Source organism: Mus musculus, chromosome 1 (assembly GCF_000001635.26).
Source record: "Mus musculus strain C57BL/6J chromosome 1, GRCm38.p6 C57BL/6J".
Lineage (NCBI taxonomy): Eukaryota > Metazoa > Chordata > Mammalia > Rodentia > Muridae > Mus > Mus musculus.
The window spans coordinates 36,224,170-36,243,892 of NC_000067.6; the positions used below are offsets into that span (position 1 = coordinate 36,224,170).

At 43.0% G+C, this 19,723-nt stretch overlaps 1 protein-coding gene across 2 annotated transcripts in view; it reads right to left on the bottom strand.

Moving 5' to 3' along the window:
• Uggt1 (UDP-glucose glycoprotein glucosyltransferase 1) overlaps positions 1 to 19,723 on the bottom strand; it is a 104,293-nt gene that overhangs the window by 84,142 nt on the left and 428 nt on the right. For both annotated transcript variants that reach the window (XM_006496062.4, NM_198899.2), the window contains exons 2-4: positions 10,638 to 10,773; positions 6,489 to 6,571; positions 3,315 to 3,445 (exon numbers count right to left, since the gene is read on the bottom strand). In XM_006496062.4, the coding sequence (XP_006496125.1) occupies positions 3,315 to 3,445; positions 6,489 to 6,571; positions 10,638 to 10,773 (350 nt within the window). The remainder of the gene's footprint in view (positions 1 to 3,314; positions 3,446 to 6,488; positions 6,572 to 10,637; positions 10,774 to 19,723) is intronic.

The following is a 19,723-nucleotide window of genomic DNA, read 5'->3' on the forward strand; positions in this document are numbered from 1 at the left end:
CTCTGACATCTACAGGACCCTGACACACATGGTACACAGATACAGAAATGAGCAAAACACTTATATATATAAAATAAATGTCAAAAATAAAATGCCAAGGTAAAACTATGCTGTCCTAATTAAAGATGAAATACAAAATAATAGGAAGCTCCTGATTTAAGTACAAATTCTATGGAATCGAAAGAAACAAGCCAGGCGCAGTGGCTCACACCTGTAACTTCAATAATCAGAAGGCAGAGGAGAGAATATTGCCAGTCTAGGACTAGCACAGAAACCAAGAGGTAAGGACCCTGAAACAGCCAAGCCAAAGAAGAAACAACAGTTTGCACTGAAGGCCAACGCCTTCTGTCCACTCTTAGCATCAGGCAGGGAGCAGGCTCCCACAGAAAGGTCAGAGGTGCTGAGACAGTAAACTTGTTCAGTTTCTTACAGAAATCCCAAGCCAGGACTCCCTTCTAAGACACGGCCCCATGTTAAGGAGAAACTTCTGAAGTAGAAAACTTCAGCAGGACAGAGGTAATAGAGAAAAATCCACACAAAAGCACAGAAGGCTAGAGCTGGAGAGGCAGCCCTGGGGTTAAGAGTGTAGAGACGTGTGCCACTAACACCACTTTTAAATGCAAGAAAACAAGCAAGAAATCTCAGGAACATACTAAGGTATTTCCTTAGCACTACAGAAATCCAACAGAAGAGGGAGCTAGGCTAACCTAAAAAGGTAAGAAAAATTAAGCACACATCAAAATGAATGTAAATCTCTATAGGGCGAACAAATGTCTCAGTGAGCAAAACATGAGGGCCAGAGTTCAGATTCCAAAACCCACCTAACAAGTCATGTGAGCACGGCCCCCACCTAAGCCCAACACAGTAAGGAGAGCCCCAGAACAAGCTAGCCAATCAGACTAGCCAAAAGGCCAGCTCCAAGGTCAGTAAGACTCTCTACTTCTATACAGAAGGCCTAAGGAAGACACCTGACATCTACTTTAGATACACACACACACAAACACACACACACACACACACACACACACACACACACACACACGTCTCTAATTCAAAGCCCATACTAAACCAACTAATTATTATAAGAAATAAAAGGGAGCAGAGTAGCATCTGCTCACACCAACTCCACATCCAGGTGGTTACTTTAGGCACAGAAGTCACCTGCATCAACTGCAGAAATTCACAGCCACGTGCCACGTGTGGCTTCTGGGCAGGTGAACATGGCTGGTGCAAATGAGGGAGTAAAGTCTGTCTTTAGCTTGATTTGACTTAAATCTAAATAGCCTCACCTCTCAGGAGGCTAATACTTACTAATACAGTAAAGCATACTGCTACAGTCAATGAAACCATTTCATAAATATACAGCCGGAGTAAAGAGAAAAAATGCAATCTGTGGGCTGGAAAGATGGGTCACTGGAGTCAAAAGAGTTTACTGCTCTTGCAGAGGACCCAGGTTTTAGTGGCTGAGGCACGACATCTACCATTCTGGGATGGTTTGGGCTGTATAAGCGAACCTGTTTAAAAAGAAAGAGGAGAAAGGAAAAAAGGGAAAGAAATAGAAGAACCAAGCTGTGACTACACATCTCACCCTTAGTGTCCAAGATAAAAACTAAGGAAGTATTGAGGAAGACAGAGAAACTAGAACCCTTGGACTTTGTGGGTGTACAGTAAAAATGGGGCAGTCACTATGCAAAGCGGTTTGTGGTTCCCTATAATATTAATATAGGAGCCCAAGGATGTAGCTCAACCATGGAGTACTGCTTAGCATGGGCAAGGTCAGCAGCAGCTACACAGCCAACCAAGTTCAGGGCCAGTAAATTCGTTACTTTTGTATTTCTGTGACAAACAATCAATGCAACTTGTGAAAGAAAGTGTCTAACTGGGCTTAGACTGAGAGCCTGTGATGGAGAAGCAAAGATACAGTGGCAGGAACAGCTGTGAGCTCACATCTTGGCCCACAAGCAGAAACAGAGACACAGTATCAACCGAGAGCAAAGTGGCAGCCTACAAAATGGGCAAAGTCTTTACCAAGTATAGAACCTGGTAGAGAACAGAAACTACAATATAGAAGAACTAAAAAAACTGGGCATCAAGAAAACAAGTAACCCAGTTTAAAAACAGTGGTGCATGCCTTTAATCCTAGCACTCAGGAGACAGATGCAGGCGGATCTCTGTGAGTTCAAGGCCAGCCTGATCTATAGAGTAAATTCTTGGACAATAAAACAATATAAAAACAAAACTCTAAGAGGTGATTCTGACAGGAAATGGCCCCATGGCTCCTTTTGGAGGACAACAGTGGCTCTGACAGTGTACATGGAGGACGTAAACGGCAGCAGCCGATGCACATCTTGGCCTGGCAAGTGATACAAAGGTGCTCACCTCACAGTGATGCACCCACATGCTCTGGCTGCTCTCAGTGGGCTTCTCTCCCTGTTTCGCTTTATAATACAGGATAGCTTTAAAAATCCACATTTCTTTCATACAAATATCTAGTTAATATATATACATCTGGTTCTCTCATGCCCCTCTCTTCAAACAAGATCCTCGCACTGACATTTTGAAGTCTTTTTCTTTTGCCTTTTCATTTATCCAGAGTAAACCAGATCACTTTACTAAAATGGCTCTCTGATCCTACATGTTTGCACTACATTCCCTTGACTTTGCCTGACACTTCCTATCTCTTGTAACCTCTGCTTTTACATCCAGAGGCTCTGACTAGATTCAAGTTCACCGTCTAGCAAGATTACATCTTCCAGACAGTCTTGCCTAACAGTACCTGGTTGTCCCTCTTGTAACAATTTTCTTTTCATTTCTTATATAAAAATAAGTATAAATCATTCCTTAAATTTTTTTATATCCAAGTCCAGTCCCAAAGCAAGAAAAGTAAAATAAAATTTATTTATCTGTGATTGGTGAGATGTGACTCAGTAGTGAGATTTCTTAATTTGTCTGCATGTCCAAGGGCCTGTGTTCCATCCCCAAAACCAGAGAGGGAAGGAAACATCTAAGATTTAAAGACTTTAATGTTTTGGGTTTGGTTTGGTTTGGTTTTTCAAGACAGGGTTTCTCTGTGTAGCCCTGGCTGTCCTAGAACTCACTTTGTAGACAAGGCTAGCCTGGAACTCAGAAATCCGCCTGCTTCTGCCTCCCGAGTGCTGGGATCAAAGGTGTGCGCCACCACCGCCCGGTTGACTTTAATGTTTTAAAAACATCAGTTTTGCTCATTATTTAAAAATAAATGTCTGACAAGCAACGAAATCACCATGCCATGCCCCTACAAAAGGCTGTCCCCTAGACACATGAGGTCTTCTTACCTGCTGGAAGGCTTGAATTGAGGCTGAGTAGGAACGGAGAGAGAGACAAAACTTCAACAAATTCTGCTGCAGAGGGGACAGGAAGCGAAACGCAGCTTCCAATACGGCATCGTAATAGGAGTGATCAGTATCTGTGGAAAAAGCACAGCGACCGGAAGACAGGCATGACTACGACAAGCAAGGAGGACAGCCATAAAGCACAAGTCAGTGCTGTGAAGGCACAGAGGGTGAACTGTTTTCAGTGTACCACCATGAACTTGTGTCAAGTGACAAGAATTTACTGAGGCCCAGAACAGACAGACACTTCTTTCTTCCCTCTGAGTTAAGCTGTCTTCCTGGACTGCTGTTTCCCTACTCACCGAGATGACCTAGTCCTCTGAAGAGCTCAGCTGTGAGATGGCTCACTCGAGAAAGTAGACTTCTCTACTTGGCCTCCACAGACCAGCTACATCACTGCTCGGATCCCAGAATATGTCTTTGTCTACCACATCATATATCAAAGTGCCTATTACTGACTGAACGCCATGGGCAGGGGCGACGACATCTATCTGTGCTCTGAAACACTAAGGAGCCCAACAAGATTTATAAGATATCAATAGAATGACATTAAGCATTTAATCAAAAAAGGTAGGCAAAGTTGCTTAGAAGAAAAAGACACCTGTGTGCAAACATGAATCCTCCAATAAATGAGAAGCAGCGGTACAACACTTGTTACATAACAAGTACTTATTTGTGCCAAGACTGTGACATAAAGATGTATATGCATGTGTGTACATGTGCGTGTTAGTGTAGTATAAAAAAATATATTCAATAAAATGGTTTAAATGGCTTTCAAAAGCAAGCACAATACAAGAAACAGACACCTAAGTTTTTACATAACTTTGACTGCAGTATGAGCTATATGAGTAACTAAAATAATTAAAGTCTTCAAATTGGAAAAATATTGAGTTGGCATGTTGAGTGTGGTGTACACACATGTATGTGTATGGACACACTTGTTTCAAGGAGACATGAACACGTCTACATGTGTATGCAGGCCCAAAACCAAGCATCTTTCTCAACCTCTCTCCACCCGTGACCCCGGGACCTTGCCAGGTGCAGCTGCCCGCCAGCTGGCTCTGCTAATCCCTTTCTCAGGCCTCCCGAGGGCTAAGATGACTGACTGACAGGTAGCTATCAGTGCTAAGATGACAGGTAGCTATCAGTGCTAAGATGACAGGTAGCTATCGCGTCTGCCTGGCTCTGCATGGTTCCAGGATCTGAACGGTGGCCATCCGGCTCACTCACACTACAAGTGCCTTAGTCTCTGAGTTATCTTCCTAGACCCAGTATTTACATTTTAAAAGCAGAATATAAAAGTTTCCATATCACATTAGCATCATCATATGTGAAAAAAAAAGGAAGAAATACCTCAAAATATTCACAGAAATTAATGTCAATCTTTAGATTGTAGAACTATGAATAATGAAACAATGAACATGCTCTTATCAATTCACATCCCTGTAACATTATCCAGAATATTTATATTAAAATTTCATTTTAGGGCTGGCGAGATGGCTCAGCAGGTAAGAGCACTGACTGCTCTTCCAGAGGTCCTGAGTTCAAATCCTAGCAAACACATGGTGGCCCACAACCACCCGTAAAGAGATCTGACGCCCTTTCCGGGTGCATCTCAAGTCAGCTACAGTGTACTTAGATATAATAATAAATAAATCTTTAAAAAAATTTTTTCATTTTAAATGTTAAGACCTGAGGTTTTAACCCATTTATTACATGAAATCATAAAAGTTAAATGTGTTTTTAGATTTGTCTTATTGTTTTTAGTAACGTGTTTGTCTGTGTGTGTTGGAACATGCACATGACTGCTCTCAGAACCAGAGGCATCGAATCCCCTTGGAGCTGGAGTCACAGGCAGCAGCAAGCTGCTGGAAATGAGAGCTGGGAATTAAACTCAGGTCACTTGAAAACCATACACACTCATAACCACTGAGCTGTGTTTCCAGCTCTGTGAAATAATTTGTTATAAACAATTCTCGTTCGTTCTAAGTTACATGACTGCATGTCTAAAACTTACAAATGCTGATCAAAATCTGTATGTGCTCCTGTTATAAAATTCAGATGGCTATTGAAATGCTATTTTAGCAAAAATGTCAAAGTAACCCATTCCATTTAACAGTAGTCGGTTCCCAACCATTTCTGATCCTGTAAGAAGCAAGACTTGTCCGTGTGGTGTTCAATATTTTAATGACAGTCATATGTCACTGAAGGAAGATATGCTCAGAGCAATACACTATCAGGTGACTCTGTTACTAGGTAAATCAATAAAGTACACTTACCCAAATCATGACAACTAAGAGCTCACTGGGTGGCATCTTGTGGCATCTTATGGCACCACTCTCGTGTACGTGGCCCATCCCTGACCAGAACACCATTAGGTGGTGTGTGAGTATCTCCTCTCTCAGCATCTTTGGCTAGCAATGTCTATAGCCTACACTACATCTTTCGTGTTAGAAATGTTCAAGAAAGCACACCATAAACTAAAACTGAGCAAGATAAGATACATCTTAATTTGATATCTTGACTCTCCAGCATTCATTGACCGGCAGGCATATCGGAAAAACATGTGACAACACACTTAACACAAACAGACCAGTTGTGTAATTAGTTCATACCAAAACAGACAGATAAACTTAATACTAAATGATCTACAATAAAATGTATTTCCATTAAGTAGTCCCAAAGCACATTAACAAAAGAGCGCAGAGTAAAGGCAATGGGAGAAAAGAATGGTTTGCAGTCACAGTTACAAACTGTGTGCACACACAAAATGATTTGTGGCTTACACAATGGTATCTGCCAATAACCTTAGCTATTCAAGAGGTTGAAGCAGTAGGACTGTATAATCAGCCGGTTCACAAAGCGAGACCTCATCTCTTCAAAAGGAAAATAAATAATGTGTTGGTCTAAATCAGGAGGGTTTGGGAATAGCCCAGTGGCAAAGCATGGGTTTCCCATGCACTGGGCTAAGATCAATCTTCCTACCATGGCAACTGTCGTCATTAACGAAAAGGTGTTCTATTAGCTGCCATGTTACATGTATTATATACAGAAGACCATTTTCTTATAACATTTCCCCAGACCACAAAGTCAAACAAGTATTGGCTTCAATTTTACCGTGATGATCTGATGATCCAATGTTTTGAGTGGCTTCTACAAAACTCCAAAATTTCTCTTGACTGTCTTCTGCTAAGAACTCACTGGAAGAAAAGTGGGACATGTCAGCAATGAGACAATAAAACCTTTCAACACAAACTGTATTACTAGAGAGAATAAAAGGAGATTTACATTCCCAAATGTCTGAACTTTCGCTTTTACACACACACACACACACACACACACACACACACACATATATATATTATGCATCTTTATACATAATGTGAATTTTCTTAATGGGAAGTAAGCTTCATTATTTCCTTAGCTATTAGTAACAGCATAATAATGTGTTCACTCAGTAGCTATTTCTTAAGAAACCTGAAACAATAAAAATGCTATGATAATAGGGAAGCCCTAATGTACAAATGACTTATGAAAGCCATTAGCAGAACTCATCAGCCGTGACAGCAGAATTAGGAACTGGCCATTCTAGTGCAGTTCCACCCACATCCTTTCTGAGAGATCTTTTGAAGAACTAATGTGTTAGCTAGAGGTTCTCCCAAGCAAACATGAACCCCAGAACAATTTCTGGAAGGATAAAAGCAGTTTGTTAAGCTTTTAACATCTAAAACAACAAATTTTCAAGATCATCAAATTTTAGCTTACAATCAGTACCCATCTAACAAAAACAAATGTAAGAACCTATCTCTTTTACTATTACACTATTCCCTTAAAGTTTCTGAATTTCCTTTCCTTCAAGAGGCTTGAAGTTCCTGAAGTGAAATGCACACCATGCCTGAGCGACTCCTGTACACTGGGGATGGTCACTCTGAAGCCCAGTCCCAGTGTGGTGGTGACCTAGATCTCAGTGTCCCCAGCCACAGCAAGGCCCGCCCATTACTCGCCAACACCGGGACGTACAGCTCTCACTCTAGCCACGGCTAGCCACAGAAATATGGGAAAGTTAGAAACAGTTCCTGGCAATGCACAGCTTCTCTGAAAATGGGTTTCAAGACTTGCCCATTATTATTAACAGATAATTCAGTGCCTCCATGAGACTTATATTTTTCTTAGCTGTCTGATAAGTGATATAAACAGAGTGGCCTTAGAATAGCTTATACTCTAAAATAACAGATAATAAGAAGTCAGTCACAATAATGCACATGACCACCAACTCATGAGCTAAGAGAAAAATACAATACTCGACAGCAATAACAATGCAAGCACTCACTCAGGCTAAACCCTTCTCACACAATCACAAACAAGCTTCCTGAAACACATTTTCTATCCCACTGCAAAGGTTTAACATCGCAATCCTCTCATTAATACTATTAAACCCATTGAAGTAATCCAGAAAAGAATAGAAGGTGTTATTACATATAATGGTATCATTTGTGTAGTACAATTAAATCTGCCTTTTCTTTTGTTGTATTTAGCTTTGTATTCCTATGCCAGTGAGTAAAAGTATCTGTGAATTTGCTTTTCAGTTGGAGAAGAAGAGGATGGGATTCTTAATGCTCTCTGGCACTGGGTGTGCACCTTAGGGCCCCAACAACCTACAGAAGCACCTAGGAAAGCCACCTCCAGTCCTAATCATGAATTACATGAGTGACGTGCAAAGAACACACACCATTTCTTTATTGGCAAATACCTTTAAAACATCATAACACAAAGTCTTCATATACAGAAAACTAAGGGGAAAAAATACCCAAAACCTCTCTGTCTCCTTTGCTATTGTGAAGATCAATCAGGATGAGTCTAACACAGGAATGGAAGAGTAAGAAAGACACCCATAGGGGGTCTGTTCTCAGTGCACCTAGAACCCTTACTCAGGTGCAAGTCCTCACAGCCACCCTGATCACAACCACCCTGCTTACAACCACCCTGATTACAACCATGCTCCAAATGAGCAAGCTGCTAGGAACTTGCTAAAGTCTTCATCTATGGACAAAATAAAAAGGGAGCTAGTTAGGCTTGGCAGCTCATGCCTACAATCCCAATAATTATTATTAGGAGACAGAGGCAGGAGGATCACAAGTTTGAGGTTAGCCTAGTCTCTATAAAGTAAGACTCTGTCCCTCACACACTGTGAGCGAGGAGTGAGAAAGAGAGAGAGTATGTATTCCTACAAGCAACCTGGCTGTCCTCCAGAATCTGTGAATCTGGTGGTAAGCTTATTTTCTTAGACTAGTAGTCAATATAAATTCAAGTAGACTTGATTTGTAACTCATTAATAACTCTATCATTCAATAGCCTTTGGCCATTATAATATCTGATAATAAATGTTTGTTGCTCTCAATTTTAATGATAATACTTATTTACATACTTCTAATAGTAACTATAGCTGCTCAAAATATTCAAGATTTTACTTCAATTAAATGTATATATCATTTCATGGACAATTATGACGCTAAAATCCCTTCATAATCATCAGGCACATCTAAAATTATACACATGAATGTTTTAGGTCCCTGAGGGCTAGACGGGAGGAAAAACAAGATCTTTAACAGCCACATGCCCTGGTACATCCTCATCCACAGACAGTGTGGAATCCACCATCAGAGACAGGAGGGAAGAGCAGTGCCCTCGGCAAACTGTAGCGGTAACTGCAGTAATTTCAAATACAGGGAGCTCCTTCAGATGGGCCATCACCTTGACAACCTGTTTGCCAACACCTACTGGAGAAGGGGCCTGAAAGTAACAGCTCAAAATGGTAAACTGCCAGAGATGCCCTGAAATGGGGAGATGTTGTAATAAGGAACCTGGTGAAGCAAACATCATAGCCGACTTAATCAACTGTGATCAAAGAAACCGGAGAAAAAATTGAGAAATTAGAGCTGACAGTTTCAGATGTGCTTTCTCAACTCTGTGGGCGTGTGTCTGTCCTAGGATCCCTCCAGGGGCCGGGGATGCAGCTCAGATGTTAAGAGTGCTTTCCTAGCATGGCTGAAATCCTGGGTTCACTATCCCCAATATCACATAAACCAGGCATGATAGCACATGGCTACCATCCCAACACTGAGTAGATAGGAGCAAGACGATCACAAGTTCAAGGTCATCCTTGGCTACAAAGTAAGTTTGAGCCAAGTCTGTGACGCATGAGACCCTGGTCTTTAAAGACAAAAGAAAACAAAAACCCAAGAATTAAAAGAAAAAAAAAATCACTCAACATATATTTTATCAATTTAAGACTTAATTATCTTATATAATTAATGTATAGCCTATTTGTTTGTTTGTGTCAAAGGATCACTATGTGGCCCAGTGCAGCCTTAAGCACACAATTCTCCGACCTTAGCCCCTCCATGTGCTGGATTTAGAAGTGTATACCATCACTCGTGGCTATATCTATCTTTGGAGAAGGGGCGGGGCAGCATTCAGGACTGAGCACAGGCTCACACCTGGCGGGCAAGCAAGCATTCTACCACTGAGCTATATCCCCAATTTCTCACTGCTAAGCTGCTGGGTGCCGCTGATGTCTTCAGATAGTGTCTGCATAACTTACCCATCCTCCCATCTTAGCCGCTGCTACAGATACGTTACCACTCCCAGCTTCAAGGTAACTTTTTTTTTAGCATTGTCTCATGTATCACAGGCGGATTTTGAACTCTATATATATCAAAGGATGACCCTGAACCCCTGATCCTCCCACCTCAACATCTCAAGTGCTGGGATTACAGGCGTGTGATCTTCACCCGATTGGCTTATGTAGCGTCAAGGACAAGCATAGCTATGCAAGGGAATAGAATACTATGTGGTAAAAAAAAAACCTAAAATTTATATATATGCTGATATAAATTAGTAAGATCTGACTTACTACAAAAGTAAGTAAAACATAAAGTAATAATAATAATAAAACCTCTAAACGTAAGGAAGTGTCCAGATTTGGGGGATTACGAAGCGGAACAGGAACGTCTTTAAACAGGAAGACCTGGTGGGTTCTTCAGCTCCTGCCTCCTCCACCCCCATTTTCCTCTCCTAGAGTCTTGTTCTTGTGTGCACTGTCCCTAACCCTGCCTGTGCAGCTGACAGGCAGAGTCTGCATCCTCGCGCATGTACAGAGCACAGTGGGCACGGTTACGGACAGTTAACACATGCGAATGAACAGAGTGTCCTTCACTGCAGACCCGAGGTCTAGAGAATTCCATCTGAGGAGAGAACCCTCCTTACCTGGCTTCCAGCAGCAGTGGGGCAGAAAACCACTTTGTGGTGAGAGAGGTGGTAATGGCTTTTGAATTGGCTTCTGCTAAGGAAAACAGGCACGGTAAGGCCAGTGCAATCAGGAGTCTCATGTTGTAACGGAGCCCTACACAGGGAAAAAGAAGAGAAGGTATCGTTCAAATGCCATGAGGAAGCTCAAAATGTTGTTACTTAGAGACACAGATAACAGAAACATATACTTCTGAGACCAACAGCACTTAACACCAGGATGGCCTGAAGAGAGGAAAGTCAGAAAATCGGGAGTTAAAGCTGGCTGGTCAGCTGCAGCCTTTCCTGCAAGGGTACCACTTCCCTTCCTGAAGGGTGATGTTGGTCACACAGCAGGCTGCATGCCACTTCATAAAGTCTGAGGGTAAACAACTCCAAGACAGATTGTAAATGACTAGTCGTACTGGAGGCTGAATCATGCTCTCCAGTGGAGGAGGGGTGCGTTACAGTCAAAACCCCGCTACCTCAGAATGGAAACAGACTTGGAGACAGGGTGTTTACAAGGCGATAGATAACATTTTGGTCATCAGGACAGTTACCCAGTACCACTAGTGTTAAGAGAGGGAGAAAGAAATTGTGAACAGACCCAGAGAGAGTACCTGTGAGCAGAGAAGCAAACACTGAACTACACCACAAGTCGAGGAGTACCTGGGGCTCTGATGCTATCAGAAACTGAAAGATGCAAGCATAAGTCCTCCCTCGGAGTTTCAGGGAGGCGAGGGGAATATAGAGCTGCCACACCTCAACTGAGGACTTGTAGCCGAAAAACTGGAAGACAATGAACTCAACTGCCAGAAGCCACAGCAGTTTAAGCTCTAGAAAACAATGTAGTGTGTTTCAAGAGTAACAACTCAAAGCCTGGATTTGCAATCTGCCAAGAGTTCAGTAGTTTGTCATGCCATCAGCTCCCACCTACAAAGGAGGGAATACAAGTTCCTTGGGAAGTGGCACAGAGCCTCCCATCCGCAGCCTCTCCAAGCAAACTGACACCTGCATCCAGACAGCATCCAGACCACTGTCCAAAGCCAAAGAACTTCCTAAATCAGACACCCCACCCCACCCCACCCCACCACAGAGCTACATACAGGTCAGCATCCTGAGCCCATCTAGGAGTGGCTCAGGGGTGAAACCCCTGCCTACCTCAGCGTGCCCACTCCTCACCAGTGCCTCACAAGGAAAAGTGAAAGTCAGGCCGGGTGACTCAACCCTGTAATCTTAGCTGCTCAGGAAGCTGGGCTGAAAGCAGATTTACAGCCTGGACAACCAAAAATAAAAAATAAATAATAAAAAGGCCAGGGTGATGCAAACCTTTAACCCAGCACTCAGGAGGCAAAGGGAGGTGGGTCTCAGTAAGTTCCAGGCCAACCTGGCCTACAAAGCCAGTTCCAGGACAGCCAGTGATGGTACACACAGAAACCCTGTTTTGGGGGGCGGGGGGAAGGTTAGCATTTAATTCTGGGTGGGGCTGTGAGGATGAGAAGATGCCAGTACTAAACAATCTGGTGCTTGGTTAGGCTATGTTAGCCTATGGTGGGTTCTTCCTGGCTACATCCATTCCTTGACCCAGGTTAAAATCTCCTAATGGAGATAGACACAAAAGACATTGAGCGAGCTGCACATGTTTAGGCCCAGCACTTGGGAGGCAGGGGCAGGCAGATCTGCGTTCAAGGCCAGCCTGTTCCACAGAGTTCCAGGACAGCCAGGGCTACACAGAGAAACCCTTTCTCAAAAAGCCAAAGGGGGGAAAAAAAAAGATATTGAGTGAGACAACTAGGATCTACTTTTTTTTAACTGATACTATTTATATTAAGAGCCTACTTTAAGGCTGGAGAGATGGCTCAGTGGTTAAGAGCACTGACTGCTCTTCCAGAGGTCCTGAGTTCAATTCCCAGCAACCACATGGTGGCTCACAACCATCTGTAATGGGATCTGATGCCCTCTTCTGGTCTGTCTGAAAGCAGGTACAGTGTAATCATATAAATAAAATAAATAAATCTTTAAAAAAAAAAAAAGAAGAAGAAGCCTACTTTATACAATGTACAAGTCTAAAAAATAAGTGAAACAAAATAAAGTATAGAAATACAAAATATGTCTTTTAGAAGACTGTTAAGTTCAGGCCCAGCCACCTTCTCTACAAATAAACAAACAAACCAAACAAACACTAAACAGTCCATGTGTTAATGAAGCACTCTGTCCTAAATACGACATCTTCATCAAATCCTCTCCTCAGGGTCAGAGAGCCTGCAGAGATTGTAAGAGCCAGAGGTGATGGCTGGCACCTCGGAAAGTGTCCCCCAGACACAGCTGGACTAATGCACATATGAACTCAGCGACAAGAGCAGCACGCACGGGGTCTGCACAGGCTCAGCACCGAGAAGGGAAGTGGACACGGGCTCCCATCCCTAACCAAGAAGCTACCTGCACCTGGAGCCCACTTGCAAAGAAAAAAATGGAGCCTACCTGGGCATATTAACCACCCGGGGGCAGGCCCCATGCCCAGCAATAAACGGCCAACACAATACAAATGTATTTCTATAGATTGTTTGTTTGCTTGTTTGTTTCGAACTGCTTTATTTGGGTCATTTCTGTCTTATTGGTCTTTTACTTGTATAACTTGGTTTCCATTGTCTTTCATCTTTAGGTTTTGCCTGTTGGGGAGTGTATGCTTCTTGTTTGGGGGGTTTTGTTTGTTTGGGTTTTGGTTTTTGGTTTTTGGGGTTTTTTTGGTTTGGTTTGGTTTGGTTTGGTTTGGTTTGGTTTGGGTTTTTGAGACAGGGTTTCTCTGTATAGCCCTGGCTGTCCTGGAACTCACTCTGTAGACCAGGCTGACCTCGAACTCAGAAATCCGCCTGCCTCTGCCTCCCGAGTGCTGGGATTAAAGGTGTGAGCCACCATGCCAGGTTTGTTTTTTTAAAGAGAGTCAGAAAAAAAAGGACACAGAATTGGATGGGTAGGAAGGTAGGGGGAATCTGGGAGGAATTGGAGGGAAGAAAAGAATAATCAGAATATACTGTAAGAAAAATATTTTTCAAAAAAAGAGGAAAGAACGTGGCTACAGGTCTTACAAGACCCAACCTCAAATTACAGCACAGAGCTACAGTGATAAAGAGAGGCTGGTCCTGCTATACAGACAGACAGGCAGATCAGTAGAACAGAGGCCCTGACACAAAATGACAAAGTTACAAAGAGCCAAAGACATATACTGGGAAAAAGAACTCAGTGAACAGCGCTGGGATGCTGAGTTTCTACCTGCAGAAGATGACATCAGATTACCTTTCATCCTGTACAACAACCATTCAACATGAGTTAAGGACCTTAATTTAAAACCTGAAACTTCAGGGCTGGAAAGATGGCTCAGTAAGCTGGTGAGAGCACTGGATGCTCTTCCAGAGGTCCTGAGTTCAATTTCCAGCAACTATACGGTGGCTCACAACCATCTGTGATGGGATCTGATGCCCTCTTCTGATGCACACTAATAAATAAAAATGTATAATTAATTAATTAATTAATTAATTAATTTTTAAAGCAATTTAAATAAATAAATAAAGCCTGAAACTCCTGTAAGAAAACAGGGGATGCTGTTTGATACTGATAGGCAAGAGCTTTTTTAAAGGAATACCAGTAGCACAGAAACTAACCCCAAGTATTGGAGGAGACAAAACCAAAGACTTTCTGTACAGCAACAGAAACAACCAACAGAGCAACCAGCTCACAGAATGGGAGATGGTCTCAGCTACGCTGCAGGCAGGGGAAGAATATCTAGAATTCAGAAAGAACTGCAGAAATTCAGTAGCAAGGACATAAAACTGACAACCAACAAAGGGGCAAATAAAACGAATAGGCTTCAGAAGAAGAAACACAAATGGCCAGTAAGTCTTTCACTATCACTACCCATCAGGCAAATTAAAACTCCTTTAAGGTAACACCGCACCCCAGTCAGGATGACGGTCAGCAGACAAACTGACAACCAATGCTGCAGAGATGTGGAGAGAGAGGAATTCTTAGTCCCTGTTGGTGAGGACACAAAGTAATACAGCCTTTGTAATACAGCCATTGTGGAGATGACATTGGAGATCTCCCAATAAATTAAAAGCAGAGCCACTCTATGACCTAGCTACCTCTCTCCTAGGTAGATATCCAGAAAAACTCCACACCCTGGCATAGAAATGCATGTGCCTCCATGTTTACTACTGCGGTGTTCCATACCACAAAGTATTAGAATTAGCCTCGTCGTCCATAAATACACAGAAAAGGAAAATTACACATACACACACACACACACACACACACACACGAATACTATTCAGCTCTAAAGAAAAACAATCAAATTTTCAGGAAAATAGGTGGACTTAGATGTATAATATTAACTAAGATCACACAAACAGACAGAAACAACAAAAAAAAAAACCAACCTGTATTGTCTTTCTAATATGCAAAGCCTAGACAAAAAACTAGAGTATATCTATCAACAAATGCATGTGTGGGTATAGTGTAACAGTAGACAAAGAACAAGGAAGGCTAAGCTTTGGGGTAAGGAAGGACTCGGTGCAGGAACGGGCAGGAGCTGTGACGTGGGTATAAAGGTCCAAGCGTCTCACACACGCATGCACCCTGTTACTTGGTCCCTCTACACAATGACCAAAGGGCCAAAACTTTGGAGGGAAGCAGCTGTGTCTGCTTGTTACACAGCGTGGTACTTGGCACATCGGTAGTCAGCCACAGATGTGCCTTACAAAGGAAGCACCACCATCCCCATTTGAGAAGTAAGACGAGGGAAGTGAGAGCAGTTTACCTTGGAGATGAGGGAACTAAGTGGCAGAGATCAGAGCCTTGCTTTGTTCCATTAGTAGGTTTGTATGCTTTTAAGTCTTACTCAGGAACTCAGGCTGCTTGGAGCCGGGGCGCTTCCTGGGATTTGATTTTAAGGGCACACCGCTATGCCTCAGTGTTAGTAGTCTACAGTGTCATGCTATCCATTTCCTATCCGTTTTAGGGGACGTGATGGTGCTTTCTCTGCAGACTCAAACTGAGCAAACTACATTCTCTCAAGAACAAAGGCAGGTGCAGGTTTTTCTGAGTCAGGTGTGGTGCATGCCCTTGGTCCTAGCACTAGGGCAGCAGAGACAGGTGGATCTGAGTCAGAAGCCAGCCTGCTCCATAAAGTGGCTTCCAGAGCAGCTAGGGCTATGGTAGAGTCCCTGAATCAAACCCCTCCCCCCAAAAGAAGTTTTTGGTTTGGTTTGGTTTGGTTTGGTTTGGTTTGGTTTGGTTTGGTTTGGTTTGGTTTGGTTTTTTATGGGCATATCTTGGAAGGAACTGTGTCAATCTGAAGGGACTAGGCCCTAAAACCGGCACAGGGCAATCCACCCAACCCCCTGACAGGTTCACACTTAGGCTGACTTCTGGGGCTAAGCACGGCCTCCTCAAGCACAGGGAGTTGAGGCTGCTGTGGGCTTCGTGCCTAGGATGAACACAGGAGGCACTAACAATGGGATAGACACTGGCTCATTCATGAAGGGATTAAGAAGACAACAGAGAAGGAGTGTGGGCCCAGATTCACTACGATTTACAAAGACCAGGACCTCGGGGCTAGTGCACAGCAGCACCCAAAGGGTGTGACAGTATACAGACGGGCAGGGCAAGAAACAGAGGGAAGCCACTGACATGGTGGCTTCTGGTTTCTGGAAGACATTTCAAGGGGAAACAGCTGCAAGGCATTGGGGCAGGTATCTTAAGAGGACCAATAGGAGAAAGAAGAGGACCCAGGGGATCTTTAAATACCCAAGCCAGCAGTAACCAAACAGACCTCAGTCTTAGGGCCTCTCCCATCCCAAAGGAATAAAGTGGTTACTGTGACTTCCCTCCAGACTTGGTCACTTAATGTCAGAAAATGAATCTGAAAACCCCCTTGACGCTGGGCGTGGTGGTGCACGCCTTTAATCCCAGCACTCGGGAGGCAGAGGCAGGTGGATTTCTGACTTCAAGGCCAGTCTGGTCTACAAAGTGAGTGCCAGGACAGGCCTACACAGAGAAACCCTGTCTCGAAAAACCAAAAAAAAAAAAAAAAAAAGGAAAATCCCCTTGACAACATTCTTGTTGTACACTAAGATCTCTATGAGTTCAAAGATAACCTGGACTACATGGTACGTTCCAAGGCCAGCCAAGGACACATGGTGAGACCCTATCTCAAAAACATTGCTTTAAAAGTAATTAAATAAAGTAGAGACTAAGGAAGACTCTTTTAATAGGTAGGTAGATTGATAGATGATAGATAGATTTCTAATAATATTTTTATTTTAAAGATTTATTTTTTTCTTATGTGTTTTGGTGTTTTACTTGTCTGTAGGTATGTGTGCCCCATTTGTATCTGAATCTGTGGAGGCCAGACTAGGGGTGTCAGGTCCCCCCAACTGAAGTTATGGACAGTTGTGGGCTGACATGTGGATGCTGGGAATCAAGGATGGAAGAGCAGCCAGAGCTCTTAACCACTGAGCCATCTCTCCAGGCCCATGAGGAGGACTGTCAACAATGACCTCAGGCCTTCACACACCCAGGAATGCACCTCCCAAACACACAGGGAAAAGCACACACACACACACACACACACACACAAAAGATTAAGATTGTAAGAAGGATATAAGGGAGAAGCTACATACCAAGAGGTACTCTTGCAATATTTTAAAGACTTATTTATTAGTACTACTAATATGTCTGTATGTGAAGCTGAGTGAATTTATATACACCACGTATATACGGGCACCCAAACAGGCCGAGAGCATTGGATCTCCTGGAGTTAGAGTTCCGGGGGCTGTAAACTATCTGTTGTGGGTGCAGAGGACAGAAATCAGTCCCCTGCAAAAACAGTACACGCTCTTTCTCAACAGCTGCACCATGTCTCCCGCCCCACCTTGCAGTATTTTACAGAGAAAGTATACACCCTTGCTATGTCAGCACCACTGCAGATGGGAACAAGATGAAAGCTATACAGTAAAGAGCAGCTTTGCAAATCAGACCCCACACTCCACCTCATAAGTGACCTGTCCAGAGAAACAGGGAAGGCCCTCTCTGAAGCAGAGAATGCTGTTTGAGAACGCTTTCTTTCATTATATAAGCTCCACTAGCACTCTGACTCTAGTGGGCCTTTTGAGCTGCTTATGAAGATAAATGTTCTGAGTTGACAGCCACTGAAAGGGCAACGCTGGCCAGCATGGCGGACAACCAGCCGGCATTCTAACAAGTTCTAGGCCCGAGTCTACGAGCAACCAACCATGAGCCCCTAGAGCATTTAGACTAAGGCCCGTTGGCTGATCCACAATAAAATATTAAAACCGAACGTGACAGGTGTGTGCGACAAACGCTTTCACTTTCCGGAAAGCAGAGCAGGCTCCCTGATTCTTAAGTTACCACTAAACTCCTCCTTTCTCTTTCAAAACGGGTTCTTGTCATGACCTAGCACGGGACAACCTTGAACTCCAAATCCTACTGTCTCTACCTCCCTCCCAAGTGCCGGGGGCTACAGGAGGGCACCATCACAGGCCCAGCTGCCTTGTTATTTTTAAAGAAAAGTTAAAGAACTCTTAAAAAGAAAAAAGGCAAAAAATAAAAAAAGACAAAACAAATCTGCAACTATAAATCTACCAGACTGAGTTTCAACGCGCGTGTGTGTGTGTGTGTGTGTGTGTGGTGTATAGCAAAGAAAAATAACAGGAAACACCCAATCCAAGTGAGAAGAAATTAGCTAAACTTGATACATCCATCCCTATTAGCTCTTCTCTGTGAAACATCCATTTGATTTCCACTCCAACAAGTTACTATTCATATGAATGCAAAGGATTGGCTCCCACCAGAGACGTTCTAACTAAGGTTTCTCCTTAGCTCCATCTATTCCCCAATAGTTAAATGCACACTAAGATACCCTGCTACTTTACAAAGTATTGTTTTACCTCTTTTAATAAAATTTTGGGTCCGGGGAGATGGCTCAATGGATAAAGGCAATAGCTACAAAGCCTGAAAACTTGAATTCAATCCCCAGACCCCCATGGTGGAAGGAGAGAGCCATCCTTTAAAGTTGTCTTCTGGTCTCTACATAACAAATTCATATTCTCTCTCCCACCTCTTGATATAGACAAACAGTCAGACAGAGAGACAGACATTTAATTTGTGTCTCTATATCTAGATCCTCTCTCCCTTTCTCTTCCTCCCTCAAGAAAGCAAAAAAGAAAGTTTTAGCAAGATGGCTCTGTGGGTAAAGGCTCTTGCCATGCAAGCCTGGTGACCTGAGATTGAGCCCTAAAAAGAAAGCCACACAGAGGTGGATGGAGAAAGCTAACTCCACTAAGTTGTCCTGTATACACACAACAAAATCTAAGTAAACAAAATAAAATTTTTTATTTAAGAAAGAAAAGTTTCAGCTAAGTTTACCAAAAACAAGTCAAGTGGAAAGGCTACAATCTGCTCCAGTTTTGTAGTGTTAACTAGCTTTGTAAAATGTCTCCAAGCAGATCTGGTGGTGGCCGGGATTCCAAGGGTAGCCTATGATCCTGAGACCCTACCTCCAAAGGGGTAGGACAAGCAAACAGACATGACTATGTCTTCATGCGTTTGGCAGTGTACAAGGTATTACTAGGAAATAAAGAACTTTATACTACAATAAGCTTGCACGGGCACAGATGTTTCCAAGGCACTGCAAGGGCAAGATCATAGGTCTCAGAACAAACAAAACACTCTCTCCATTTCAAACCTGGCAACAAATGCAGAACAAGAGAGCTTTCAGCCCAGCAGCAAGAAGAGCTCACGATCACAATGTTTTGGAGATGCACAGATCACAAGCTAAAAGTGAAGTGAACCGTCCAATTTCACGCCAAGAGATCTTATCACCCACAGATGCATCACCTGAACTCAGAAACCTATAAAAACGCCAACTCGTTTCTCCAGAATCATGCAAAATGCTGATTCTCAACCTACTTAGGGTCAGACTTGGTCTAAAGTCCTGGGGGCGCTTCCTCCTCCTACACTTCAAACAGGGTCAGGACTGCTGGAGTGAGCCC